The sequence below is a fragment of the Mandrillus leucophaeus genome, unplaced genomic scaffold (genome assembly GCF_000951045.1).
Source record: "Mandrillus leucophaeus isolate KB7577 unplaced genomic scaffold, Mleu.le_1.0 Scaffold339, whole genome shotgun sequence".
NCBI lineage: Eukaryota > Metazoa > Chordata > Mammalia > Primates > Cercopithecidae > Mandrillus > Mandrillus leucophaeus.
In genome coordinates this window covers 3,798,799-3,824,419 of record NW_012103576.1, presented here as the reverse complement: position 1 = coordinate 3,824,419, position 25,621 = coordinate 3,798,799, and the positions used below count along the sequence as shown (strand labels likewise).

Here is a 25,621-nt window from a genome sequence, read left to right as displayed (position 1 = left end):
ATCTGCCCACCTCGACCTCCCAAAGAGCTAGGATTACAGGCGTGAGCCACCAGGCCCAGCCCGCCAAACTTTTTGGGGGCGGGGACAGAGTCTTGCTCTGTCACCAGGCTGGAATGCTGTGGCGAGATCTCTGCTCACTGCAACCTCCATCTCCCAGGTTCAAGCCATTCTCCTACCTCAGCCTCCCGAGTAGCTGGGACTACAGGCGCCCACCACCACGTCCAACTAATTTTTTGTATTTTTAGTAGAGATGTGGTTTCACCATGTTGGCCAGGATGGTCTCAATCTCTGGACCTCGTGATCCACCCACCTCGGCCTCCCAAAGTGCTGGGATTACAAGCGTGAGCCACCGTGCCTGGTCAAACATTTTTAAATGGGGATAACGATACCTATTTCCAAGTCTGCTGTGGAAATTTGTGGTAGTACATGTGTAGAACTTAAGTATACAGTAGACAATAAACTGTAGCTATTATTATTAGAGATCTATGGGAGGTAAGGAAAAGGGAAGAGTAAAAGAAGACTTCTGGTTTCTGGTGTGAGCCTCAAAGATTTCTAAAAGATATCCTTCAGAGTTTAAACTGCCTGTGAGATACTTAAGCAAAAAGACTCCGAAGGCAAGGGGATATGAAAGTATAGTGCTTAGGAGGAGGATACAGAGAGGTCAGTTCAGGAGGTATCAGTATATAGGTGGTAGGTAAAACCATGGGCGTGGCTCCCCAGGGGGAGTATGTATGAAAGTCAAAGACAAAGCCCTATAAAACACTAAACTTTATAAGAGACAGTCAAGGAAAGAAAGCCCACAAAAGGGACTGACAGGGGTATACAAAGGGTGAAAGAAAATCCAAAAGAGAACAGTATCATAGAAACCAACCAGGAAAGAGTTTTCAGCAGGAAGAGACGGTTAGCAGCTTCAAAGCAATAGCCAAGATACTGACCAAAAAGCATACCCTGAATTCAGCAACTGGAAAGTCATTGAAGACACTGTGAGATAAGTTTCAGTTGTATGGAATGGATAGAAGCCAGTGGTCAATGGATTCAAGAGTAAACAGGAGACTACGGAGTAGATATGGAGAGGATAAACTACTCTTTCAAGAAGTTTAGCTATCAAGGGAAGAAAATGGAATCACAGCCAGAGGGACACAGTGTTGAGGGAGCACTGTTTTGCATATGTGTGAGGGTGGATGGGTACGTGTTTGGGTTTGGAGTTAATAAGGCAGATACCTGAGCATGTTTACACTTAGGGTAAAGACCCAATCTGGATGGAGAGGTAGAAAATATAGTCGGTTAAAAAGATAGAAAATATAGTCAATTAAAAAGAGGTAGAAAATATAGTCAACTAAAAAGATAAATCATGGAGGAAAGTCCATAAAGAATAGGAAGAGATGAGATAAAGGATTCACATGGGAGAATTAGCCACTAACCAGAGAAAAGACACCTCTTCCACTCAAGCAGAAGGTAACACAGATGCAGGCCTCCTTGGAAGGTAGACATCCTTGAAGGACTTCCTACCTAACGTCTTCTTTTTTCTCTTTGAGAAAGGAATGATGTTACCTGCTGAGGGAGAAGGAGGGCAGAGATACCTGGGATAGAAGTCTTGGGGAGACTGGGGAAGGTCTAAAATAGTTGTTATAGGAAACAGGGAAGAAGACTGTAGAAGGTCATGTTGAAGGATCACCAGTATCACAACATCTCAGCTTATGTTAGAGAACATGGAATCATAGTGGTTCCAACCTGGGCAGTTGTGAAATCTTCTTTACCAGTGTTGGGCAGCCCCAATACAGAGACGTCCACTCTGCTAGTAAGTGGCAGAAGCAAAATTGAAACCCAGAAGACAGAGAGACAGTTACATTACATTATTCCAGGTTACGGTTTTTAGGCAGGTATGGCAGACGGAGAAGGGAGCAAGGGAGCTTAGGAGTACTGGCCAAAGATGGTTTGAGTGATAGAAAATGAGTTAACTGCTGGATAGAGAAAAAAGTCACAACAGGAATAAGCTGATATATGGGGAGAAAATGCAGAGGTCTGGGGATTAGAGGTCTCTGTGAGGTAACAGGACAAGTACAGAAGGATTAACATGAACGAAAGTACTAGAAAGAGATGAGAAGTTGCGATCAAAGAATAGAAAGTTGGGGCCAGGCACAGTGGTTCATGCCTGTAATCCCAGCACTTTGGGGGGCCAAGATGGGTGGATTATAAAGTCAGGAGTTCGAGACCAGCCTGGCCAAAATGGTGAAAACCTGTCTCTACTAAAAATACAAAAATTAGCCGGGGGTGGTGGCACGTGCCGTTAGTCCCAGCTGCTTGGGAGGCTGAGGCAAGAGAACTGCTTGAACACAGGAGGTGGAAGTTGCAGTGAGCCGAGATCGTGCCACTGCACTCCAGCAGTCTGGGCTATAGAGCGAGACTCTCTCAAAAAAAAAAAAAAGGCTGGGCGCAGTGGCTCACACCTGTAATCCCAGCACTTTGGGAGGCCCAGGCGGATGGATTACCTGAGGTCGGGAGTTCGAGACCAGCCTGGCCAGCACGGTGAAACCCCATTTCTACTAAAAATACAAAAATTAGCCAGGTGAGGTGGCACATGCCTGTAATCCCAGCTACTCAGGAGGCTGAGGCAGGAGAATTGCTTGAGCCCGGGAGGCGGAGGTTGCAGTGAGCTGAGATTATGCCACTGCACTCCAGCCTGGCCGACAGAGCGAGACTCTGCCTCTCAAAGGGAAAAAAAGAATATAAAACTGGCATACAATAAACGTTAAGGAGCCACCTGATGATGAACAGATTAACAGAAAAGAGAATGGGTGGAGGGTAAAACTGCAAGACAGCTTAGGCCTCAAAGGAAGAGCTTTATACATGACAGTGGAGAAGCAGTGGCTTAGAAGTGGCAGTGGGGGAACTAGAAGAATACCGATACCATCCTGAGGAACTGTGGGGTGTGGGATCAGGAACAGCCTCTCTGTTGGAGAGGACCACATTGTTCACAGGGGAGAGCCAAGGCAAAAAAGCTGTTCTAGAGAGAGGCTGAGGACATAGAGGAAAAAAAAACAAAAATACACAAAAGAGGCTGTCAGAAAGGTTGGGAGGGAGAAACAGTGACATTGAGCCAAGAGGCAAACACAAGTTCAAACAGAGTCTATAGCATTTTGTTTGCTGGGTCAATCTGTATACACTATTCAATTACTGAATGTTCTTGTCTGCTATTACTTACTGCATGAAGTCTTTCCACGAGTTTTTGATCACCAAGACAATTTTTAGTGTCAAACCAAGAATCAAAGTCCTGTAGAGGGGCGGAAATTCTCCAATGAGTGCACAGTTTTTTTAAATATACCTGATATTCTATAGATTCTTACACAACCAATATGGAAATAATGCATTTAAAAAGTACTTTCAAAAATATTATTGGCTGTGATGGCTACTATTATTTACTTCTGAAAATAGGTAAAATACTGGAGCAGTTAACAAAATTTGAGCCCCATTGTGTAAGAATTCCATCAACTTTTTCCTTAAAAGATATTTATTAGGCTTCCCCATACTGTAGTAATATTATGTCCAGTTTAAAAAGTAGAATATAAAATCAAAGACATAATGCTAATAAAAATGTTAATTTTACCAAACAATAAAACAAATAAAAGCAAAATAAAGTGTGCAAACCAACTTATGGTTGAACTTGCTACTTTTTATTATTAATTAATAATCATAATGGGGCCGGGTGCAGTGGCTCACACCTGTAATCCCAGCACTTTGGGAGGCCGAGGCGGGCAGACCACTTGAGGTCAGGAGTTCGAGACCAGCCTGGCCAACATGGCAAAACCCTGTCTCTACTAAAAACACAAAAAATTAGCCAGGTGTGGTGACGGGGACCAGTAATCCCAGCTACTGGGGAGGCTGAGGCAGGAGAATCACTTGAATCCAGGAGGCAGAGGTTGCAGGGAGCTGAGATTGCACCACGGTACTCCAGCCTGGGCAACAGAGTGAGACTCCCTCTTAAAATAATAATAATAATAACAATAATGGGAAAAATCAAGCACCAAAGTTCTTAAATCTTTCAATTTAGTTTGGTGTCCTAGCATAACTTTGTGTTAATGATAAAATATATATATATAAAAATCACACATTTACGCAATATGCTGTCTTTCACATACTCTGAGCTCTTTAGCACTCACCAAATGTCAATGCCTACAATAATCAAAGATCATTTTATAGCTTCCACCTGCCAAACTAGTATACAGAAATATGTTTCAAACCACTTCAACTTAATGAAAATAAAATGTTGAATGCACTACTATGGACTCAGCCTCACATCATAAGTTTTAGGAGCAATGTGATAGAGGCAAAGTTGAACAGGCAGGTTAATCTCAAAGACAAGAAGCATACTATCTCTCAAAAGATCCCCATTTAAAAACTTTTAAAGAACTCTTTCCTAAGAAAACCAAAACATGCAGATAAAAAATTACAAATTAAAAAGTACCATAAATTTCAATCTATAGTGTTTTAAAACACATGTCAATGAACATAAGAAAGTTATACTTAAAATGTATGGCTTAAACTTACATCTGCAGAATTAAAGACATCAGGCAATAAAAAGTTGAGTAAGGCCCACAGTTCATGCAGGTTATTCTGCAAAGGTGTTCCAGTTAGGAGCAAGCGGTTAGTCGACTTGAACTCACGAACAATCTCTGAAAGCTGCAAAAATAATACTCATATGAGGATTCTTTTACTTATTAGAATGCTCAACATTCAGTTATACTGTAATTTATCCAACCAATACATTTTTTACTACAATATAACTTGAAAATTTTCTATGGAAAAATACCCCAGTTCAAGTGACAAAGCTGCAGTAAGGCAAAACTGAACATTTCTATACTTAAAAGAATGCAAGCCAGTCACAGTGGCTCACACCTGTAATCCCAGCACTTTGAGAGGTCAAAGCAGGTGGATCACCTCAGGTCAGGAGTTTGAGACCAGCCTCGTCAACATGGTGAAACCCCATCTCTACTAAAAATACAAAAAAAAAAAAAAATAGCTGGGCATGGTGGTGCACGCCTGTAATCCCAGCTACTCAGGAGGCTGAGGCAGGAGAATCGCTTGAACCCAGGAGGCAGAGGTTGCAGTGAGCCGAAATCATGCCACTGCACTCCACCCTGGGCAACAGAGTAAGACTCTGTCTCACAAAAAAAAAAAAAAAAAAATGCAGATCATATTTATACCTGAGACCCTCCCCGCAACTTCAATATTTTAGTTTCCCCATTTTGGGCTCACAGAAAACAGAACTTCTCCATGGAATCCAGGTTAGCCATTTTACACAATAAAATCTCCATCTCCCCACCAACCACATTCATCTACATGCCTAGACATGTTCTAACTTGGCCTGGTCACAATTTTTAAGCCCCAGAATTGAGCTGATTTTCCCAGTAACTTATATTAACTTTCTAAACACAAGACCACAAAAATTAAGACACAAAAAGCACAAAAAAATGGTAATCATATGAACAGAAATGCATTTTTATAATATAAAATTATTTCTAACATGCATCCTCTTGTCAGATATTAGTTCCAATTTGAAATTAGTATAATCCACCTGGTGGTTTTGCTCCAGTTCTGTCCCTGTTTCTCCCAAATTAGCCCAGTGATCCAAAGAGAGGTTCACCATAATTGAAGCTTTTCCTACTGCTGATGGAATTGAATGGCAAGAAATACTGATATTTTTCAATGTTAACACCACACTCTAATTCACACAAGTCAGATAATTCCAGGAAATTATTTTCTCTCATCCATATAAATACATATAGGGTAGCCCCTCAATAAAAAATAAATCAATACAAATGATATTTGTACACTAAATATTCTCAACAAAATTAAAATACTACAGCATAACACAGTTAGACACAGGAGGTAGAGCAAAGGAACACTTAATTTTCTTTACATTAAAAACTGTGCTCAATTTTAATGTGTCTTATATTCAATAATTTAGATTTGCATTCACATTCCATGAATAAAATCACGATGCTCCATTTTGAGACAGAGTCTCGCTCTGTTGCCAGGCTGGAGTGCAGTGGTGCAATCTCAGCTCACTGCAATCTCCGCCTCCCGGGTTCAAGCTATTCTGCCTCAGCCTCCCAAGTAGCTGGGACTACAGGTGCACACCACCACGCCCTGCCAATTTTTGTATTTTTAGTAGAGATGGGGTTTCACCATGTTGGCCAGAATCGTCTCGATCTCTTGACCTTGTGATCCTCCCAAAGTGCTGGGATTACAGGCGTGAGCCAGCGCACCCGACTGTTCCATCATTTTTTATTCTGAATACAGAAAACGGAACAAACAAATCTGGTAATTAAATGAAAACTTTAATAAAGATATTGATAACTTACCTTAGATTTTTCATTCTTTATTCTGTGAGCTTCATCAATGACTAGGTATCGCCAGTGAAACTTTTTGAATACAGATTTTTCTTTAATTACCATCTCATAAGAAGTAACGCAAACATCCCACTCTCCTGGCATCATTTCATCACGAATAAAAGCAGCCTAACGCAAAATAAAATACTTCATATTAGAATATATTTATATTAGAAGATGTTACAAGATGATCACAGAATTAAAGTATCAAGAAAATATTAAGAATTGTAAGAGACCCTGAGGATCATTTAGTTTCATCCATTTTAGAGATGGGAAAACTGAGGCCCAAAGATAGCTGTGTGGTCAATTATCTGGATGATCTGCTAATATATTCATTAGCAGAAGAGAAACAAAGGCTTCCCTTACAGAAATACCGCATATTCAATGACCTAGAAAAGTCCATATGACCAGAAATCACAAAGTTACTAGGCTTGTCTTCATATCATGGGGCATCCAAAAGAACATAGACAAAATAACTCTTTCTGAACAACATATTCTTGCCAAGATCCAAGAGTTACCAACATAATACAGTTTGAACAAATAGAAAGAACTCAATGTGCATGAATGATTCCAACCTTTTGAGAACTCTCGTATGTCCCTTCTTCATTTTCTAGCTGGGCTGAGTCATACACTTTGTTAAAAGGTCATGGAAGCCCATTAATGTTTTTGTGAAGTTCCAGATGTTGCCATGAGGTTTACAAATGTGATTTCATAAAGGGGACTTGCTCTGTCTAGTACAGGAGGCTATGGAAAACAGTGAGACTATTTAAAACTATTTTTAAGTCTTCACAGGCAGTGGCCAACATGGTAGGTAAGTTGACTGAGAGCATTTTTAACTTGTATGAGCTGAATTCCAGATGTTATCAGTCAAAATAAAACCACAAAAGTTAATGGGAAGCAGCAAAATCTATATTAAGAAGAGGATGACTAGTATTATAAATCTGGCTGGGCACGGTGGCTCATGCCTGTAATGTCAGCACTTTGGGAGGCCGAGGCGGATAGATCACGAGGTCAGGAGTTCAAGAACAGCCTGGCCAACATGGTGAAATCCTGTCTCTACTAAAAATTACAAAAATTAGCTGGGCATGGTGGCTTACACCTGTAATCCCAGCCACTTGGGAGGCTGAGGCAGGAGAACTGCTTGAGCCCAGAAGGCGGGGAGGTTGCAGTGAGTTGAGATGTCACCACTGCACTCAAGCCTTTGTGACAGAATGAGACTCCATCTCAAAAAAAAAAAAAAGTTTTATAAATCTGAAGTTACAGTGCATAAACAAAATTAACTGTTCCCTGCAAAGTCTTTATTTCACAATTCACAACTATGCACTAAACACACTGCAGACTCATTCAACAGATATTTACTGAGTGTCTACTATGTATAAGAGAATCACCTGGACTGAAGAGGAGGACAGAATAAAAAAAAAAAAGGCCTTTTCAGAGATCTCAGTTGCACCCTGGGAAGTGATCACATTTATAAATTTAATAAAGACATTAGGGAATAGGAGACAAAATAAAGAGTAGAGTGCCAGACCCCATTCAGTCGTGCTAACACCTTATCCTTATTTGATTTTGTGAAGCTCTCAGTTTGATGGTTTCACCTACAAGTTTCATGGAACAAATGCATATTTTTAATTTAAATTAGCTCTCCTTTGAATTTTTTGTAACTATTGGATAAATTTAGAGTTAAACATCTTGAAAAAACATTAAAGGTGTCACATAATCCAAAAGCTCTCATTTTAGAGGTGAAAAAATTAAGGCCCTTCAAGACAGTCAACCCCACATAATCAGTAGCAAAGCCATGACTGAAATCAAACCCATTTCTACGTCTACTATCTTTGATACCTCTGGCGTGGAAAAGGAAGGGGCCACAAAGCACACTGGTATCAATCAGACAGGATCAAGAGTATCTCTAATAATCTCCCAACTCAATTAAATGCCTATTATAACCTACATCAAATTTTTATTATTAAAATATTGCCTTCATAAAATGTTTACAGAAGACCAGGAAAATACAAAGACCCAACATATCTATCCTATGTTGTACCAAGATTCAAATCTGTCTATATATAATGATCTGGACTTCCTCTATTCATATCCACATCGATCTCTAAGTGCTGAACATGGTACATTTATTATTTATGTAATTAGTAATTATTGGTTTTCAAACTCTTTTGACCATGGCCCACAGTAAAATTACCTTTTGAATTGCAATCCAGTATAAACATATATGTTTGAGTGTGTGTACACAGAAAGAGGCAACTTAAGAGTTTCTCAAAGCAATATTTATCCTTATTATAGTATGAAACACTCTGCAATTTGCTATTCCATTCTCTCTCAATGTTGTAGAAAATTGTTGTCACCAAGTACTAAGCTGAATTCACAACCCACTAATGGGTAGCAACTCACAATTTGAAAAACACTAACTTTGAAGACTGATTTTCAAGATTAAGAAATTTTTCAAAGCCAGGCACAGTGGTGCACACTTGTAGTCCCAGCAACTCAGGAACCCGAGGTGAGAGGATTGCTTGAGCCCAGGAGTTCAAGGCTGCAGTGAGCTATGATTGCGTCACTGCACTCCAGCCTGGGCGACAGAGTGAGACTCTGCCTCTGGAAAAAGAAACAAAGAAATTTTTCAAGCCACCAGAATCCCAGCCTCCCCAGGAAGCAGAGATAGGGCAGTCATAAAATAAATATACTGAGACATTATGAAAACACAAACCTAGATATGTATCTTTTGCTTTTAATCTTTAAGAAATAATTTCAGCAAAAGTTCAATACTTTAGAAATGCAAAGTTTATATGGAGTGGTATTACATTAGGTAACAGTGGTGACCAGAAAGAGTTCTAAGTGACTAATTTGCTTTGGGGAAATATTAGGCATAGGGAAGAATCTGGCCTGTAATTGCAAACTTATGAGCTCAATATTTCAATATTTAAATTATTTATGTTAAATTTAAATAAATTTAAGTAATTTTTCTTCAAGCAAAATGATGAGGATAAAATTATGTAATTCATTATGCTACCATTCTTTTGAGGATATCTTTAGATAACCTATCTAAATATGGAAAACAGAATACATCTCTAAACTGTGTTCTCTGGAGGCAAAATAAAGACAAAGTTTAATAATATGCTTTCTAAGCTGATTATTTTAGTATTTTTGCATAATTTATTAGTTTTAGATTAATTCTACAGTCCTAAAATGACTGGAGCCTACTAGATTGACAAATGGCTAATTTAAACACCCCCCCAAAAAATGCCCAGTTTCTAATATTACCTGATAACATATACAGACATGTATTTTTCTGTTCAAAGACCAAAACTGAAAGCTGTGTCTATGCATAAACACAAAACACGAGGTTCTCTGTACATATAGAAGAGGTTCCAGTTGTGTACATGCATATGCGTGTGTGTATACCAAGTCAAAAGGCAAAAACTTAAATATAAAATTTTAAGTCATGCAAATTTATATATTGTTGGCTTCAAAATAGCACAAATGAGAGTCACTGGTAAGATATACTGTCAATAAAATAAGATGTTTTTAATGAAAAGTCACTCAAAGTACAATTCAAAACGGCTTAGGTTAATTAACTAGTTAAAGCAAATGTAGACGAAGCATAATAATGGATTGTCTATTATTAGTAGGTGATATATCTACCTCATGGGAGTGTTGTGAGAATTAAATAGATGCAAAACACTTAAAACAGAGCCTAGCTTAGGGTACGTACAACTTAAGTCTTACTTAGTAGTAGTCAACTCAGATGTTTTTAACAGCAATAATATGTAATTAAACTCCAGAAATGTTGTTATTCTTGACTGTCTTTTTACACGTTTCTCACTTACTCTGGCATCCTTGTCTCCAACAAAACAAATGACACGGAGAGATGGGACCCATCGTTTAAATTCATTCATCCAGTTGTGTAAAGTAGACTTTGGAACTAAAACCATGTGAGGTCCAGGAATATTTCGGTAGTGTTTCAGGTAACCAAGCAAAGCAATTGTTTGTAAAGTTTTCCCAAGACCCTGCATTATCATCACAAGGAAAAAAATCCATGAACATTTTTTCTGTATGGAAACATCTTGTTAGCAACAACATAACAAAATATCTTTGTCCACTATCTCGCAAAGGCAATTATGTTTCTACCAATGAAAAGTAAAAATACCAAATACCTTTTTTAAAGAAGATAATCAAATCATTCCAATTCAGTATCGTACTTACTGTGAGCACAAACTGAAACCAGTAACTTGCAGTCAGAATGTTGCTCAACAAAGCAACTTTCTATTTAGAACATTTTTCCTCCTAAAGGAGCAAGCAATCTACTAGATAATTTTTCTACTTGTTCTGAAGTTAGGAATTTTCTGTGTGTTTGTTTTACAAAGACACGCTTCCTTTGCCAGCCTGCTTAGATACTGGTCTTTCTTTCCTATTGTTCCTAACATTATTACAGCCCAGACATTAAATATTCAGACTATGTGTCTCAAGGGGCTTGTGGCTCTGTACTTGCATCTCACACTCTTAAAAACCTTAGGAACCACAAAAGAACAGAATTTTTCAGCCAGAAAGAACCTTAGAGAGATCACCAATTCCAGAGGACTTTTTAAAAAATAACATATTCAATACCTATGAACAGATACCTAACCCATAAGAAAGGGAACTAAGCCTTTTTTGGCCTCTTAAAACTGCTTTTGGTTTTATCTCTGAGCAAGATATATACTTCTTTTTATAAATGTCTGCTTAAAGCTATTTTTTTTAGATTGTGTCCTATCTGATATGTCACTTAATGAGACAACTTTTACGAATACTATACATGAAAACCTTAAAATGTTTATATTCCTTAACCAAGTAATTCTACTTCCAGGAATCCTATGGAAATAATCTGAGAGGTACAGAAAAACTAAATTACAAGATTCTTATAGTGGCATTATTTACACTATACATCAGGCAATCCAAATGAACAGCAATAAGAGAGAAGTTGAATAAAATTATGGTACCTCCCTAGGATTATTATGTAATAATTATGTTCAGAAAATGTCTTAATTACATGGAAAATATGTATGTAAATAAATCAGAATGCCAAATTATACATACAATAAGATTTCAACTATACAAAATAAGTACAACCAGAAGAAAAAGACTAAAAAGAAATATGCCAAAATGTTAGCTGTGGTTACTTCTAAGTAGCACAAGTATAATTTAATTTTAGTGATTTATTTATTTTTTTCCAAATTTTCTATACTCCTTAAAGTGTCTATTTTTTAGGAATTAAAACATATCTAGTATTGGCTGGGTGCAGTGGCTCACACCTGTAATCCCAGCACTTTGGGAGACCAAGGCGGGTGGATCACCTGAAGTCAGGAGTTTGAGACCAGCCTGACCAACATGGTGAAACCCCCATCTCTACTAAAAATACAAAATTAGCCAGGTGTGGTGGCAGGCGCCTATAATCCCAGCTACCTGGGAGGCTGGGGCAGGAGAACTGCTTGAACCCGGGAGGCAGAGGCTGCAGTAAGCCAAGATCACGCCATTGCACTCCAGCGTGGGCAACAAGAACAAAACTCCATCTCAAAAAATATATATACATATAAATATACATATCATATGTACTTAGATGTAATATATATTACATATATATTTATATATTATATAAATATATGTTATGTATAATATATATTTATGCTGATACTAGATATATATTATATTTTATATATATTTTATATATCATATGTTATATATATCTGGTAGCATAAATACATCACTAAAGACCAGATCCTTCATGTTTAGACAGGCTGCAGCCAAGAGCTGCTTGGGGCAAATAATCCTGGTCCTTCCATTGTCCAATTTACCAAGCTCCTCCGCCTCTGAACTGACAATAGTCTTCAAATCAGAATACCTAAATATAACGAGCTACAGACCCTTGCTTTAAGGGATCCTCTGCCACACACCCAACAGTTGCTCAACCAGGGATGAGTACTTATGCAACTGACTACTAACTATACTAGACGCCATAGGGCACATATCATCATGTGGCTCTTCTGGATAATAGTGGTTACAAGTATGGTTTCAGAGTCACATAAATACGAATATTATTGAGTTATATGGATTTAGAATTTTCCCTGCCCTCTCTTAAATCCCATTTTATTAATTTGGTCTTCAAATACAAATATAGGCCTTCATATATTCCCCCTTTAGCTGATGAATTAGCATCTTACGTGCCTTACTTTTTCCTGTTCGGTTATTTTACTACACATTTATAACTCCTTCACTGATTTCCAAAGCCCCACCATGCACTGTACTGCATCAAGATTCAACATTACTCTTTATTCGTTCCTTATTCCACCTATGCACTTTTTGATTGTTCACAAGTCAAAATATTGATATTCATTCACACATGCATATATTCAGTCAGTCATTTATGTATTGCTTGGTTTGTATACCCCGCTTTATTCCCAAAAGGATTTCAGGTAGCCTACAATCAAAACATGGAACATAAATTGATGGCAAAATAGAAATAAAGAGACGACAAGGAAAGTAAGAAAGACAAAGTAGATAAAGAATAGGAAAAGACAGAAGGACACATGGGGCAGACCATTAAAGGTTACATAAAGTCAGGGTGAGGGTGGTTCACACCTGTAATCCCAGCACTTTGGGAGGCCGAGGCGGGTGGATCACGAGGTCAGGAGTTCAAGACCAGCCTGGCCAAAATGGTGAAACCCCATCTCTACTAAAAATACAAAAAAAGTTAGCCGGATGTCGTGGCAGGTGCCTGTAATCCCAGCTACTCAGGAGGCTGAGACAGAGAACTGCTTGAACCCGGGAGGGGAGGCTGCAGTGAGCTGAGATCATGCCACTGCACTCTAGTCTGGGTGACAGAGCAAGACTCCATCTCAAAAAAATTTTTTTTAAAAAGTTACATAAAGGCATCATTTGGGCATCCATCTTCACTCTGTGCTTCCTGGAAGCCAAACTGCAAACAAAAACAAAAGTACAGGGAAGGTTTTTGGACCACTTGAGGAAAGCAGAGTTTTATGGCCTGTGAAAGTCTGTGTTCTAGCGGTTACTTAACAAAACAATTCTAGCCAGGTGCTGTGGCTCACACCTGTAATCCTAACACTTTGGGAAGTCGAGGTGGGAGGACTGCTTGAGCCCAGGAGTTCAAAATCAGTCTGGTTGACATGGAGAGACCTGTCTCTACTAAAAATAAAAATAAAAATTAGCCCAGTGTGGTGGGCACGTGCCTGGAGTCGCAGCTTCTCAGGAGGCTGAGGCAGGAGGATCGCTTGAACCCAGGAAGTCGAGGATGCAGTGAGCCGAGATTGTACCACTGCACTCAAGCCTGGACAACACAGAGAAACCCTCTCTCAAAAAAATAATAATAATTCTAAGACTACAAAATACCTTTTACATGGTAACAACTTTAAAAAAGCCTCCAGGCATCAGGGAGCGGGGGCAGGTAAGCTCAGGTTTTTCAAATTTACATAAAAATCATTGATAACTGAGAATGTGGTTTTAGCTACCGATTCCTTACCATTTCATCAGCCAAAATGCCATTGACTCCATTTTCATATAAAGATATCAACCAATTCAGTCCTCGAATCTGATAATCTCTCAGTGGCCCCCCTTTCACATCTGGGGAAAAAATGCAAGGACGTTTCATACTTTCATTAATATACTCAAGTAAAATTTTTCTAAAACTAAATTGAAAAAGAACTCACCAATGTGATGAAGTACTTACATGAAGGTGACACCTCAAATCTAATACACACATTAGATGTTTTCCGACTCTCCGACAGTAGCTCTTCATCTTCTTCTTGCTCTGTGCGCCTGTGGCGGTAGCTGAAATTAAAAAAGGAAATCCCTTCATATTCGACCCAAATGCTAAGGTATCAATTAAATCAGTGTACATGGCTATTATCTTTTACAGAAAAAGAATGAGTTGTCCAAGGTATTGCTTAGAAATCGGTAGAACCAGCCTACGTTTTTACTGATCAGCCTCTAGTGCGAAAAATATATAGGTGTCTTCAAAACATAATTATAATGGCAATACCCTTATTTTTTGTCACATGAAGGTATACTGAACAATAAAGAGGGAAGGGGTGCATGAAGGGATCAGGGAGGACAGGAGGAAGAAAAGGCAGGAGAAAGGAAAGAAAATAGAGAGAGAGGTGCCAACATACTCTCCAGCAGAAATTAAGCTCTGCTTTTCATCTTTCTTTATTCGAGGACGTCCCAATTTCATGTTCAGTGGAGATGTTGGAGATTTCTGTGCTGAAGGCTGAATGAAATGTGCAAAAAGTTCTGTCTGCTTCAGTAAAAATTCAAATCTCTTTGCTCGGTCGGCTTTCTAATTTGCAAAACAAAAGAAAAGTAAGGACTTTGCTTTTCATTCCTTCAAAGTCATTTAACAAATACTTGCATTGCATTTACTTTGTACAACACTCTTAGCACTTTAAACATACTAATCCACTCAATTATCTTAAGAAACCTATGACGTAGTTACAGGTATCATCTCCACTGTAACTACATGCTACTGAAGCACAGAGAGGGTAAGTAATTTGCCCAACCTTGCACAGCTAATAAATAGCAGAATTTGAAAATGTATTTTCAAATAGTTTGAAGGGAAGAAAAATGATCTGACAGACAGTAAATTCCCCAGTAACAAATATCCTTCTTAAAGAGTCATAATCATAAAGCAAATTCTCTTTCCAAAACATTATTTTATTAAATAAAATAGTAACAAAATTAAGCATCAAATATGTAACATATCCCAAATATTGAAATATAAATTAACTATGATATATATATACCATAAACTGAACTCTTAAGAATTTTCAAGTTGTATCCAGAAATAACTTAAATCTTAAAATACAGTATCATCTTGTCTCAAAATATTTTCAATGTCATGGTATAGTAATGTAACAAACAGTCCTCTCTTCACTCACAGGGATCTAGAAAAGTGTATTTTATGCTAGTAGCATATAAACTTTCTCCCCAAAGTAAGCAGAATTTGGGAAAAATATATAAACACACACACATATATGTGAAATAGTTAATATATATTAACTATTAAAAGTTGATATGTATTCTAATTTCTTAATACATTGTAAAAGGTCAGGGAACATGTACCATATACAGGCAATAAAACTTTGTTTCACTAAAAAATCTTAAAAAGATCAAAAGACATATACATCATTCTAGATAAAGGAAAAAATAGACTATTTATTTATTCAAAGTCGCTTTCCAACCACAGAGTAAAGAATAGTTGATTGCTAATGAAGGATGCATAATTAATAACCCAGAAAACTTACAGAAGAGTTCATTAACATAAATATAAGAGTTAGATAAATTCAGACCATGAGCTGGAAGGAGGCCAAAAACTTTCCATTTTATGTTATCCTCACTGGAATGTTATTTTTAGAGTTGTTAAAACATTGCCTACCTACATTAGATGTGGCCTTAAACATAAAGTCTTATAAAATAGCTATCAACAACCAAAAAAAATATATTTCATCTCTACTTATTTTTATAATATTATTGCAAAAACAATCCCTCAGAGAAAAAAAAAATCCATTTCGACCACCTGTCAAATTGTTGAAAGATCCAAGGTTATAAGAGTTTAGTTAAAATTAAGGCTAAAATATGGATTTTAGTGACTAAAAATTAAATAATTAAATGTATTATAGCAAGCAATATGTAAGTATAACTAAGATTATGCTGCTTAAATATGTGATATTTTCATGCATTGGACAAATATTCTTCCCTTTAAAGTGTATTGACGTATTACATATTTCATTAATGTGTAGCATTTATTCATATGTCCAAAGAAGGAGAAAGAAAGAAAAATATGAAAATCTGGCTTTGTGACTGGATTTCTCTCAGGTCACAAAGCCACAGTGGTATTACCACTGATTTTTTCACCTCATAAATAAATACTTCTAGCTTAAAGTATTTTATTATGGGACAGAGAGCACTGAACAAAAATGAGATGTGACTTCTAGTCCCAACTATGACATATAGCTTCCCTGATCCTTTAATTCCTCATCTGAAAATGAGGTTAATTTATTCAACATAAAATATTGTGACAGATTGTATATTAAATTACTTTCCAATTCTAAAATCGATGATTCTCTATGCATTACATATACATACGTATTTTTTCGTCTTTAACATCTCAACTATAAAAATTAACTACAGCATTCACTATCCTATCCAAGAGTACATTTACCATTTTCTCTTCATATTCCGGGTCCATTTCCTTTTCAGATTTAGGAGCTTTAGCAGCAAGTTTGAGTTGAAATGAAGAAACGTTTTTCTAGAATTTCAAAGAAAATAAATGTCATCAAATTGCAAAGCAAGGTTCTTAAATTGGTCAATGTTCTCATTAGAAGAAGGCGGAAAGCAATTACATAACTAAATATATAAATCAATGTGGGACATGCATGGACTGATGATGAGAGCATGTCACGAAGCAAGGCTTATGATTAATCCAGTTGTGTACACCTGAGGTCCAATAAAAACATCTGAAAAATTGTGAATGCCAGAGAAATATTAATTGGAATAAAACCCAAAAGGTGAAACATTGAGCTTTCTCATCCATTCTTTAATTTACAGTGTAAGAAAATGTGTAAACATTAAATAAGAGATTTTAAAATCTAGAAAAGGCTAATATCAACCACAAACCAAAGAATTCAAAGAAAGTAAATATTAATTCTCAGAAACACTCCTTCATGTCATGGAAATATGCCACACTTTCAGAAGAAAAACTGTGGTTTCTGTTCCTAAAACAATACTTTTTAAATTGTTTTCATAGCATTATAAGAATATTTAATTTTTTATGTAATGCAATGTGATCATATATACTTAATATAATAGTGCAGTTTTAAACTTTTGACTTATGTTAATTTTCTCTAACTGGAAAGAAAACTGAACTATTTATATTGCATAAATATTTTGTAGAAGCAATTTATCAAGGCTATTTAAGTATTAATGTTTGATATTTCAAAATTGTAATTTAGCAAAAACTAACCTCAATCAATAACTTAATACAGAGATTATCTGGGGAAGGGGGTTATCTCATGCACCCTATCCTTTGTAAAGACAAGCCTGTACTGGTAAACATAAATACATATATAGAATAAGCCTCCTTCCCTATAAGAAATCAAGAAATAAAATAATAAAAACACACATCTACCCATCAGAACCAAAGATGAGAGTATTTCATTTTTAACACAGACTTTGCGTAAGTGAAAACACAAATTTGTTCGTGAAAACCATCATGGCTTTTGTCAAACTATCTCTGAAAACTTAGGTCAAAAATCAACAGAATGTGACCTTAAACATAAGAAAGATATGGCCCCAATATGTCTTCTAATATTTACTAAAATTTCTATTTTGAGGAAATCCAAACTGAGATTATGGAATTTGACCTTGTCCAGACTCTTTCTTTGTAGCACTGATCAGATATCATTCAGTTACACTAACCCAAATAATAACCATCTTGATTTACAGCATCTGACATGTACACATCTATGTGGAACGTTTTGAAGGTAATCCTGGATGGATGAGAATAGAAAACTGCTGAAGAGCCCCTCAAACTCACACTTTCAGACTGCCACATATAATATAAATCGTATTTGTTTTCAAAGCAACAAGAAAAATTGGGTATCAAATCCATACCTTTATCATTCATTCCTTGAAAGGCTATATGAAGTGTAGTTTTCCAGTTTCAAAACAGTGAAAATAACTTCCTCATATACACAAGTGTATATAATAATGTGGGAAGTACACTTACAGAAAATTAAAGCTTTAATCCTAGAAAAACATTTTACCCACTACTTTTTTGCTTACCTTGCGGTAGACTACCATCAAAATCTAATTATATGCTAATTAAAATTTCTAATCTTGAGCAGGGCTATTAAAAGCTGTGGGTAATTACTTAATTGGCAGTATCTTCCACAACAAATTTTAAAATACCTATCTTCTAAACCTTCTCATTTGTGTGTGTGTGTGTGTGTGTGTGCATTCTCAAAACTACATTTTTTCATACAAGAACAGATGAAAGGTGACTAACAGACTCTAATGAATTCCTTTGGATTTTGTTATCTGAGTCTAGGTGCCATGAGAACGCAGCACAAGGTCAACAAAATGGCTTGTTTTAAAGACCATGACCTTTTTCTTGATGTTTTCATTACCAAAGATACCATCTCCAATTTCTACAGTGCTGGGTAATCCAACCGTCACTTAAACCAAGTAAGTTCGACAACCAGAAGGCAAGCAAAAATACCTTTCAGTAGGTAAATGTCACAGGTCAATTCACTAAATCTCATCTACTGTATTCATCATGAAAGTGCTCTCATTCAGAAACCTATTTTATTTTATTTGGTAGACAATTCCACCAAGTTTGAAAATCTGGCTACCCATGTCACCGAGAATACAAGCAACAGTAAAAGACATGGGAAAGATGGCTAGAGGAAGGCACTCTACAAGAAGGTACAGCAGAAACCCAAGATGAAAATGTCTTCCACTGCAGTAGCATCCCTCATCCTTGGTGTGCACGTGTCATTACTTCCTTTTCTCCGCTTTATCACTGACACTTTTGTATTTTACAGTTGTTTTCAAAAGAGTTTATGGTTTTGTTACACCTATATTCTTTATCATAAACTAACATATTATTTCTGGTGAAACTAGATGAGGTGTTTAAAAAGTGATAGCTAACAGTCTGGCAATTAAGGAAGAAGACAGAAAAATTTTATTTATTTATTTATTTATTTACTTATTTATTTGGAGACAGTCTCAGCCTGTCGCTCAGGTCAGACTGCAGTGGTGCGATCTCGGCTCACTGCAACCTCAGCCTTCCCAGTTCAAACGATACTCCTGCCTCAACCTCCCAAGTAGCTGGGATTACAGGTGCCCGCCACCACGCTCATCTAATTTTTTTTTTTTTTTTTTTTTTTTTTTTTTTTTTTGTATTTTTAGTAGAGATGGGGCTTCACCATACTGGCCAGGCTGGTTTTGAACTCCTGACCTCAAGTGATCCACCTGCCTCGGCTTCCTAAAGTGCTAGGATTACAGGCGTGAGCCACCGCGCCCGGTCAGAAAAATTATTTTTAAAAATCAACACAATACTGGAAGAGTCTGGTAGGTGGTTACTTAATTGAGACGGAACAACCTGCAGGATTTTCAGGTGCCTTTGTGTCACTGTTTGAGTACACTAACTGATGACCATAAAGAGGTTAATCTGCACTTTTAGTACACAATTTAAAGTGTCAAGGTAGTCTGTAATGTATTTCAATTGTTAAGGAAAAATTAAAAATAAAAATGATGCAGCGGCTAAACTTCAGCTATCCAGGAAGTTCCTGACATACAGCACCTCATTCCCCTATCCTGAGTGGACAAATGAAGTACTGGTAGGGCTATTTCTGATGAGGCAACAGTTGACAAATATGTAGGCATCAACTCAGTGTTTATATTATACAGGTTTTTTTATTGGTCCCTTGTTTTTACACAATTCAAAATTTTATAAAAAATTTTATACAAAATTCAAAAATGTATACAACCTGGAAATTCGACAACCTTTCCTGCCATACAAAAGGCAGTTTGGCACTCACATTTGACCAGTCTAGGGAATAAAAAGCACAGAGACATTTCCGAATTTCCCAACATTTGATTTATATTGATGCTTGGTATTACGCCCACTTTTAATCAACAATATTGTCTTACTAATCCAAGTACCGCGTAGATCTTACAATGTGTATGTTTTCTACGGTTTTCATTTAGCACTACAATTGTCCTTCTGTTTAGTCAACCTTGTATCAGTAAAATATATGTCACATAAGCAACTGCTAAATTTAAAATTACTCTTCTCATTTAAGGCGAAAGGTGTTAATTTTCCTCAAAAGCTTTTCATTTGGTCGTATAGTATCATATAATGATTCAGACAAAGCCACTTGAGATCTCTAAAGCAAAATTACCCACCTTTTTAAAATTGCGGTATGACTACTCGTAAATGGGAAAAAAATCCACCTATAAACGATTAGTTGTGCAATTTTATCATACATCAAAAATGCTTATGCCCCATCCTATTTTTATGTCAATTTTTCAATGTTCTATAGTTTTAGTTGCATGTCTCGGGCCACACGAAATGTGCCTTATGGAGATAATACATATTTTCTGGATTGGCTTTAATATGTGTCAGAGCGGTTCCCTTACGTTAGAAGCAGCTCATCTTGGCGACGCTGAGTTTTTTAAAAATTAAAGGAGAAAAAAAAAAAAAAAAAAAAAACCTGTGTGTGTCCAGGAGCCAGCAGCGCCCACTAGGAGAGGGAGGCGGAAGCCTGGAAAGCTTGGGGCCGGATTGAGGGACCATTGGGGTGGCCCTGGAGTGAAACCCTATACCGTCGGGGGCGGGGCAGAAGAGGGTGAGGGTGCAGATGTTGGAAATTTTCCTAAACCAGCGTCCACGGTTCCTCAGTTTGGGGGGGTGGGGGGGTACGACGCAGAGAGCTCCTTTCCTCGGGGTGACACCCCCACCTCGGCAGGCGGGGTTCAAACGAACAAGGGATGGTTTTTTTTTCCTGCCATCCAAAAGACTGACATTGCCAATGAAAGAAAGAAATGTCTTCCCTGTCACCCTCCACCCAGCAACCACCAGCAGCACCTTGAAATTCGAATTACAAAAAAAAAAAAAAAAAGCCCCAGCAAAACCCCTTTAGCGCGAGTGTGGGATTGAAGGGCCCAGATTTCCCAGGCAGAGGCCGACGGGAAAGGGGGGGAGAGGGAGCGAGCGAGAGGAGAGGGAGAGGCGGAGGCTTTTTCCTGCACAGCCCCATCCCCCACCCCGTTACCCGAGTTCCGGGAAGGTGGAGGGGGTCGAGGGTTGTCGAGGGGCTCCCGAGCCCCCAGGCCCCGGGAGAGCGGGCACCCCTCCACCCCGCGCCGCTCCCGCCCGCGCCCAGCCCCGCCCCCGTCCTCCAGGCGGCGAGAAGGAAAGGGGGAGGGGAGCGAACGCCAGGCGGTTCCGCCGCCGACCCCCGCACCCGCCGCCCCCAGCCCCGCAAAGCTCCGCGGGTACCTGTCGGCGCCGAAAGGTTAGGCTTTGGGCCCCTCAGAGGGGCCAGGCACAGGATTTGTCCACCACACACACACACCCCCTTCCTATTTACCTCCTTCTTCTTCTCGCCCTTCTCCGTGGCCGCGGTGGCTTCGGTGGCCGCGGCGGCCGCTCCCTCCTCCTGAGAGGTGGACGGCCCCGGTTGCTCGTCCTCTATGACCACGATAGTGGCGGTCGCATCCGCGGCTGCCACGGTGGCTGCCACTGCGGCGGTGTCCTGCTCCATGCCGTGGGAGCGGGAACGAGGAGGGGGACGAGACAGGGGACGAGGGCTCCTGGGCGGCGGCAGTGCCTGCACTGGAAAGAGCTAGATGGAGCAGGGGTGGGGAATCACTCCGCTTCCAACCCCTTCGCTCAGGCCCCCCCTTCTTTAAATAACCCTCAACCCTGCCCCACTTCCGTCCACCCACCCTACGTCATGGCCTCCCCCCGTCACTCTCCCCCCTTCCTCCACCCCCCCTCAACGATCGCGAGACTCCCCTTCCCCACCCAGAGCCCGGGCCGGCCCCGCACGACCAACTGTTGCCTGAGTGTGGGGCGCGGACAGGGGTGGAGGCGGGAACCCACAACTCGCGGTCCCCTAAAAATCCCCTTTCCCACACGCCCCCAACAGTGAGCCTGAGCTCCCCTCGCAGATGCGTGCAAAACGAATCCTCTTTCCCTTAAATCTGCTCTTTGTACCTCGGGGCGCTCTCCCCTTGCACAAAGAACTTTTCCTCTGCTCATAACTGTACTGTAGAAGGTCTTTTTCACCATTTGCAAAGCGCGGAACACCTCTGGGACTGCCCTTTCCTAGGTCGCTAAAGAGGTAGGATTAGCGGTGCTGTTTCCACCTTCCTAAATTCTGCACAAAGCTGCATTCCTTGAATCTCTTGATTGCAGCTGCAAACATTCACTTACAAGGCAGTCTGACTCTCAAGTTTTACGTTTATTTGTTCTATTTTCACCTCTGGTACCTCTCAGGTGGCCAATGTGCAGTAACCCTTCTCTTGCCTTCACCACTACATTTTTAAATTCCTAGAGGACAAGGTCAAGATTCCCCACCGAACCTGGGGCAACATGTGGTAGGCACTCAACATTAGTAATCGAAATGAATTACTGTGATTTTTTGGCACAGGTCTTATTTGCACCTCCATTATTATTTGGTAATAATACACTGATAATATGAACGATCATGGACATAAAATCATTTCGTGATACAGAATCAATCAGTGTCCATCAGCAGATGAATGGTTAAGGAAAATGTGGTCTATATACACAATGAAATACTATTTAGCCATAAAAAAGAATGAAATTTCATTTGCAGCAACATAAATGAAACTGAAGGTTATGTTGCACAAAATAAGCCAGGCACATGTTCTCACTCATATGTGGGAGCTAAAAAGTAGATCTATGGAGGTAGAGAGTAGAATGATAGGTACCAGAAATCTGGGAAGGGTGTGTGGGGTTGAAGCGGATCAACGAAGAGAGGTTGGTTAATGAGTACAAATATACAGTTAGATGGAAGGAGTAAGTTCTGATGTTCAAAGTAGAGTAGGGTGACTCTAGTGAACAAACAATGCAATGTATATTTCGAAATAACTAGAAGAAAGGACATGAAATGTTCCCAACACATAGAAATGACAAATACTTGAGGCGATGGACACCCTAAATACCCTGACTTGAGAAGGACCCTTAAGGACAGCAACAGTGGAGGATTTATTTTTCACCAAATTGCAGCTATTGGAAGACAGAATTCCTCTTTCATCGTATGGGACTGCAAAGGAGAAAAGTTCAAGAAATATTTGTTGTGTATTGGTGTGTCCCTGCTTTCAAGTCAGTCTTGTTCCACTGTATTTCTCATTGTCAGTGTACATTATTTCAGTTACATCGTGGGTTAAATGCACTTTTGTGAGGAAATCTGGGAAACTCACATCCCTTTTTAACACCTTTTTTTTTGTGTGGGGACATGTGTTCCAAGTTCCAAAAAAAGAATTTAGAAATTTATTTGGGGGCAGAACATATTTGTACGTTGGCAATTTTCCATGCATGTATAATGCAATCCTTCCTTTTCGAGATGACGCGGCTGAAAGTGCTATCAAGTATATGAATTTGGCTGGAAAGGTCGATGCTTGGTCAACAGACCTTGCCACAGGATTCATGTAAATATTGCCCTTTGGCTTGTGGCAACAGCTGCTGTTTACAGAGCATGTGCTATCCTTATTTGTAAATCTGCCTAAAATTCATGATCTGTAGACTTTGTTCAACAAGAGTCATCTCATTTCTGAGCCTACTCAACACCTTGCTCTATCTGCTACTACTTTCCCCAATTATGTCTTTTCATTTGAAATGGTCTTGGATTGCTCTATTCCATTGGGGTTGGAGGACAGAGCAAACTTTTATAAAGAACTGGCTCACGCCTGTAATCCCAGCACTTTGGGAGGCCGAGGCAGGCGGATCACAAGGAGATCCAGACCATCCTGGCCAACATGGTGAAACCCCATCTCTACTAAAAATACAAAAATTAGCTGGGTATGGTGGTGCACGCCTGTAATCCCAGCTACTCGGGAGGCTGAGGCAGGAGAATCGCTTGAACCCAGGAGACAGAGATTGCAGTGAGCCGAGATCAAGCCACTGCACTCCAGCCTGGCAACAGAGCAAGACTCTGTATCAAAAAATAAAATAAAAATAAACTGGGAACCTCAGAACTAATCCCGGTCTACCGGTCAATATGTCCATTTTGGCAGATTATAGAGGTTGTTCAACAATCATTCTCGAATAGCCAAACTTGTTTAGTAGCTACTAGAACATGTGCCCACTGGTGATATTAAATGTTTTATAAAGTTCATAAAGGAAAAGCCAAAGGCTTCGTGTTCCTTCTCTTATTTTGTGTCTGAAATTTGTCATTGAAACCACAGTATGACTTAAAACCACATTGTGATCCGACTGATTAATGTTCTTCAGAAACTGGCACAAAAGATTCTGGACATACTGTCTTGCTTACAGCTACAGTAACCATTCTGTTCGTATCAGTAAGCTTTCTCACTATTTTTTAAAAGACATTTATGATAGTGGCATTTTTGAAAATGTGATATTTCCTTGGTGATCCATATTTTAAGGAAAAGGTCATGGTAATAACTAGTATACATCTACGATTTCTTGAGCACCCACTATTGTATTAGGCACCATGCTAGATTCTTTACATATGATATTGCTAATCCTCCAAATACTTCTATGAAATAAATATTATTATCCCTATTTTACAGATGAGAAAATGGAGATTTAGGCTAAATAACTCATCTAACGTTCCATAGCTAGTAAGTGACAGGAGATAGATTCAAACCCCAGACTGTCTAGTCCAAACCTCATTTTTCCACTTCATCTTTATTAAGTTCACTGGTCTTCACAGGGCTTCCTGCTTGACAGTAGAAATTATGAGAAAATAACTGAAAAATGTTTCTGCCATCTGTCTCCACGGTGTTCCCTCTAAAGCAGCTGTGTCCGACCCTTTGAATGCAAGAACATTTTTTGCCTATGTGGTGGCGGATATCACGAAAATTAGGCATGGACCTTTTTTTTTTTTTTTTTTGATTATCAGCTATCATTGGCATTAGTATTTTATGTGTGGCCCAAGACAATTCTTCTTCCAGTATGACCCAGGGAAGCCAAAAGATTGGACACCCATGCTCTAAAGTAAACTCTCAAAACAGTAATGAGACTCAGGACAGTTTGTGCAAAGAAGGGGAGAGCGTAATAGAAACAACTGAGAAGTCCAAGAAGAAAGGATTGCCAAAACATTGTATAGTACATTAATAAATGGAATGCTATGCAAGCATTAAGAATGATTATGTGTTGACCAGGCGCGGTGGCTCATGTCTGTAATCCCAGAACTTTGGGAGGCCAAGGCGGGTGAGTCACAAGGTCAGTAGTTCGAGACCAGCCTGGCCAACATGATGAAAGCCCATCTCTACTAAAAATACAAAAAATTACCTGTGCGTAGGGGCGGGCGCCTGTAATCCCAGCTACTTGGGAGGCTGAGGCAGGAGAATCGCTTGAACCCTGGAGGCGGAGGTTGCAGTGAGGCGAGATCGCGCCACTGCACCCCAGCCTGGGTGACAGAGTGAGACTCCATTTCAAAAAAAAAGAAAAAAGG

The 25,621-nt window shown here is 39.0% G+C and overlaps 1 protein-coding gene across 3 annotated transcripts in view; it reads right to left on the bottom strand.

The window, feature by feature from the left end:
• SMARCA1 (SWI/SNF related, matrix associated, actin dependent regulator of chromatin, subfamily a, member 1) overlaps nt 1-21,857 on the bottom strand; it is a 73,902-nt gene extending 52,045 nt beyond the window's left edge. For all 3 annotated transcript variants that reach the window (XM_011988853.1, XM_011988851.1, XM_011988852.1), the window contains exons 1-9: nt 21,542-21,857; nt 16,606-16,692; nt 14,558-14,724; nt 14,116-14,216; nt 13,909-14,009; nt 10,226-10,405; nt 6,363-6,518; nt 4,546-4,677; nt 3,203-3,271 (exon numbers count right to left, since the gene is read on the bottom strand). In XM_011988853.1, coding sequence (XP_011844243.1) covers nt 3,203-3,271; nt 4,546-4,677; nt 6,363-6,518; nt 10,226-10,405; nt 13,909-14,009; nt 14,116-14,216; nt 14,558-14,724; nt 16,606-16,692; nt 21,542-21,715 — 1,167 coding nt within the window. In that variant the 5' untranslated portion in view covers nt 21,716-21,857. The remainder of the gene's footprint in view (nt 1-3,202; nt 3,272-4,545; nt 4,678-6,362; nt 6,519-10,225; nt 10,406-13,908; nt 14,010-14,115; nt 14,217-14,557; nt 14,725-16,605; nt 16,693-21,541) is intronic.
• Between the last annotated feature and the right edge of the window lie 3,764 nt (nt 21,858-25,621).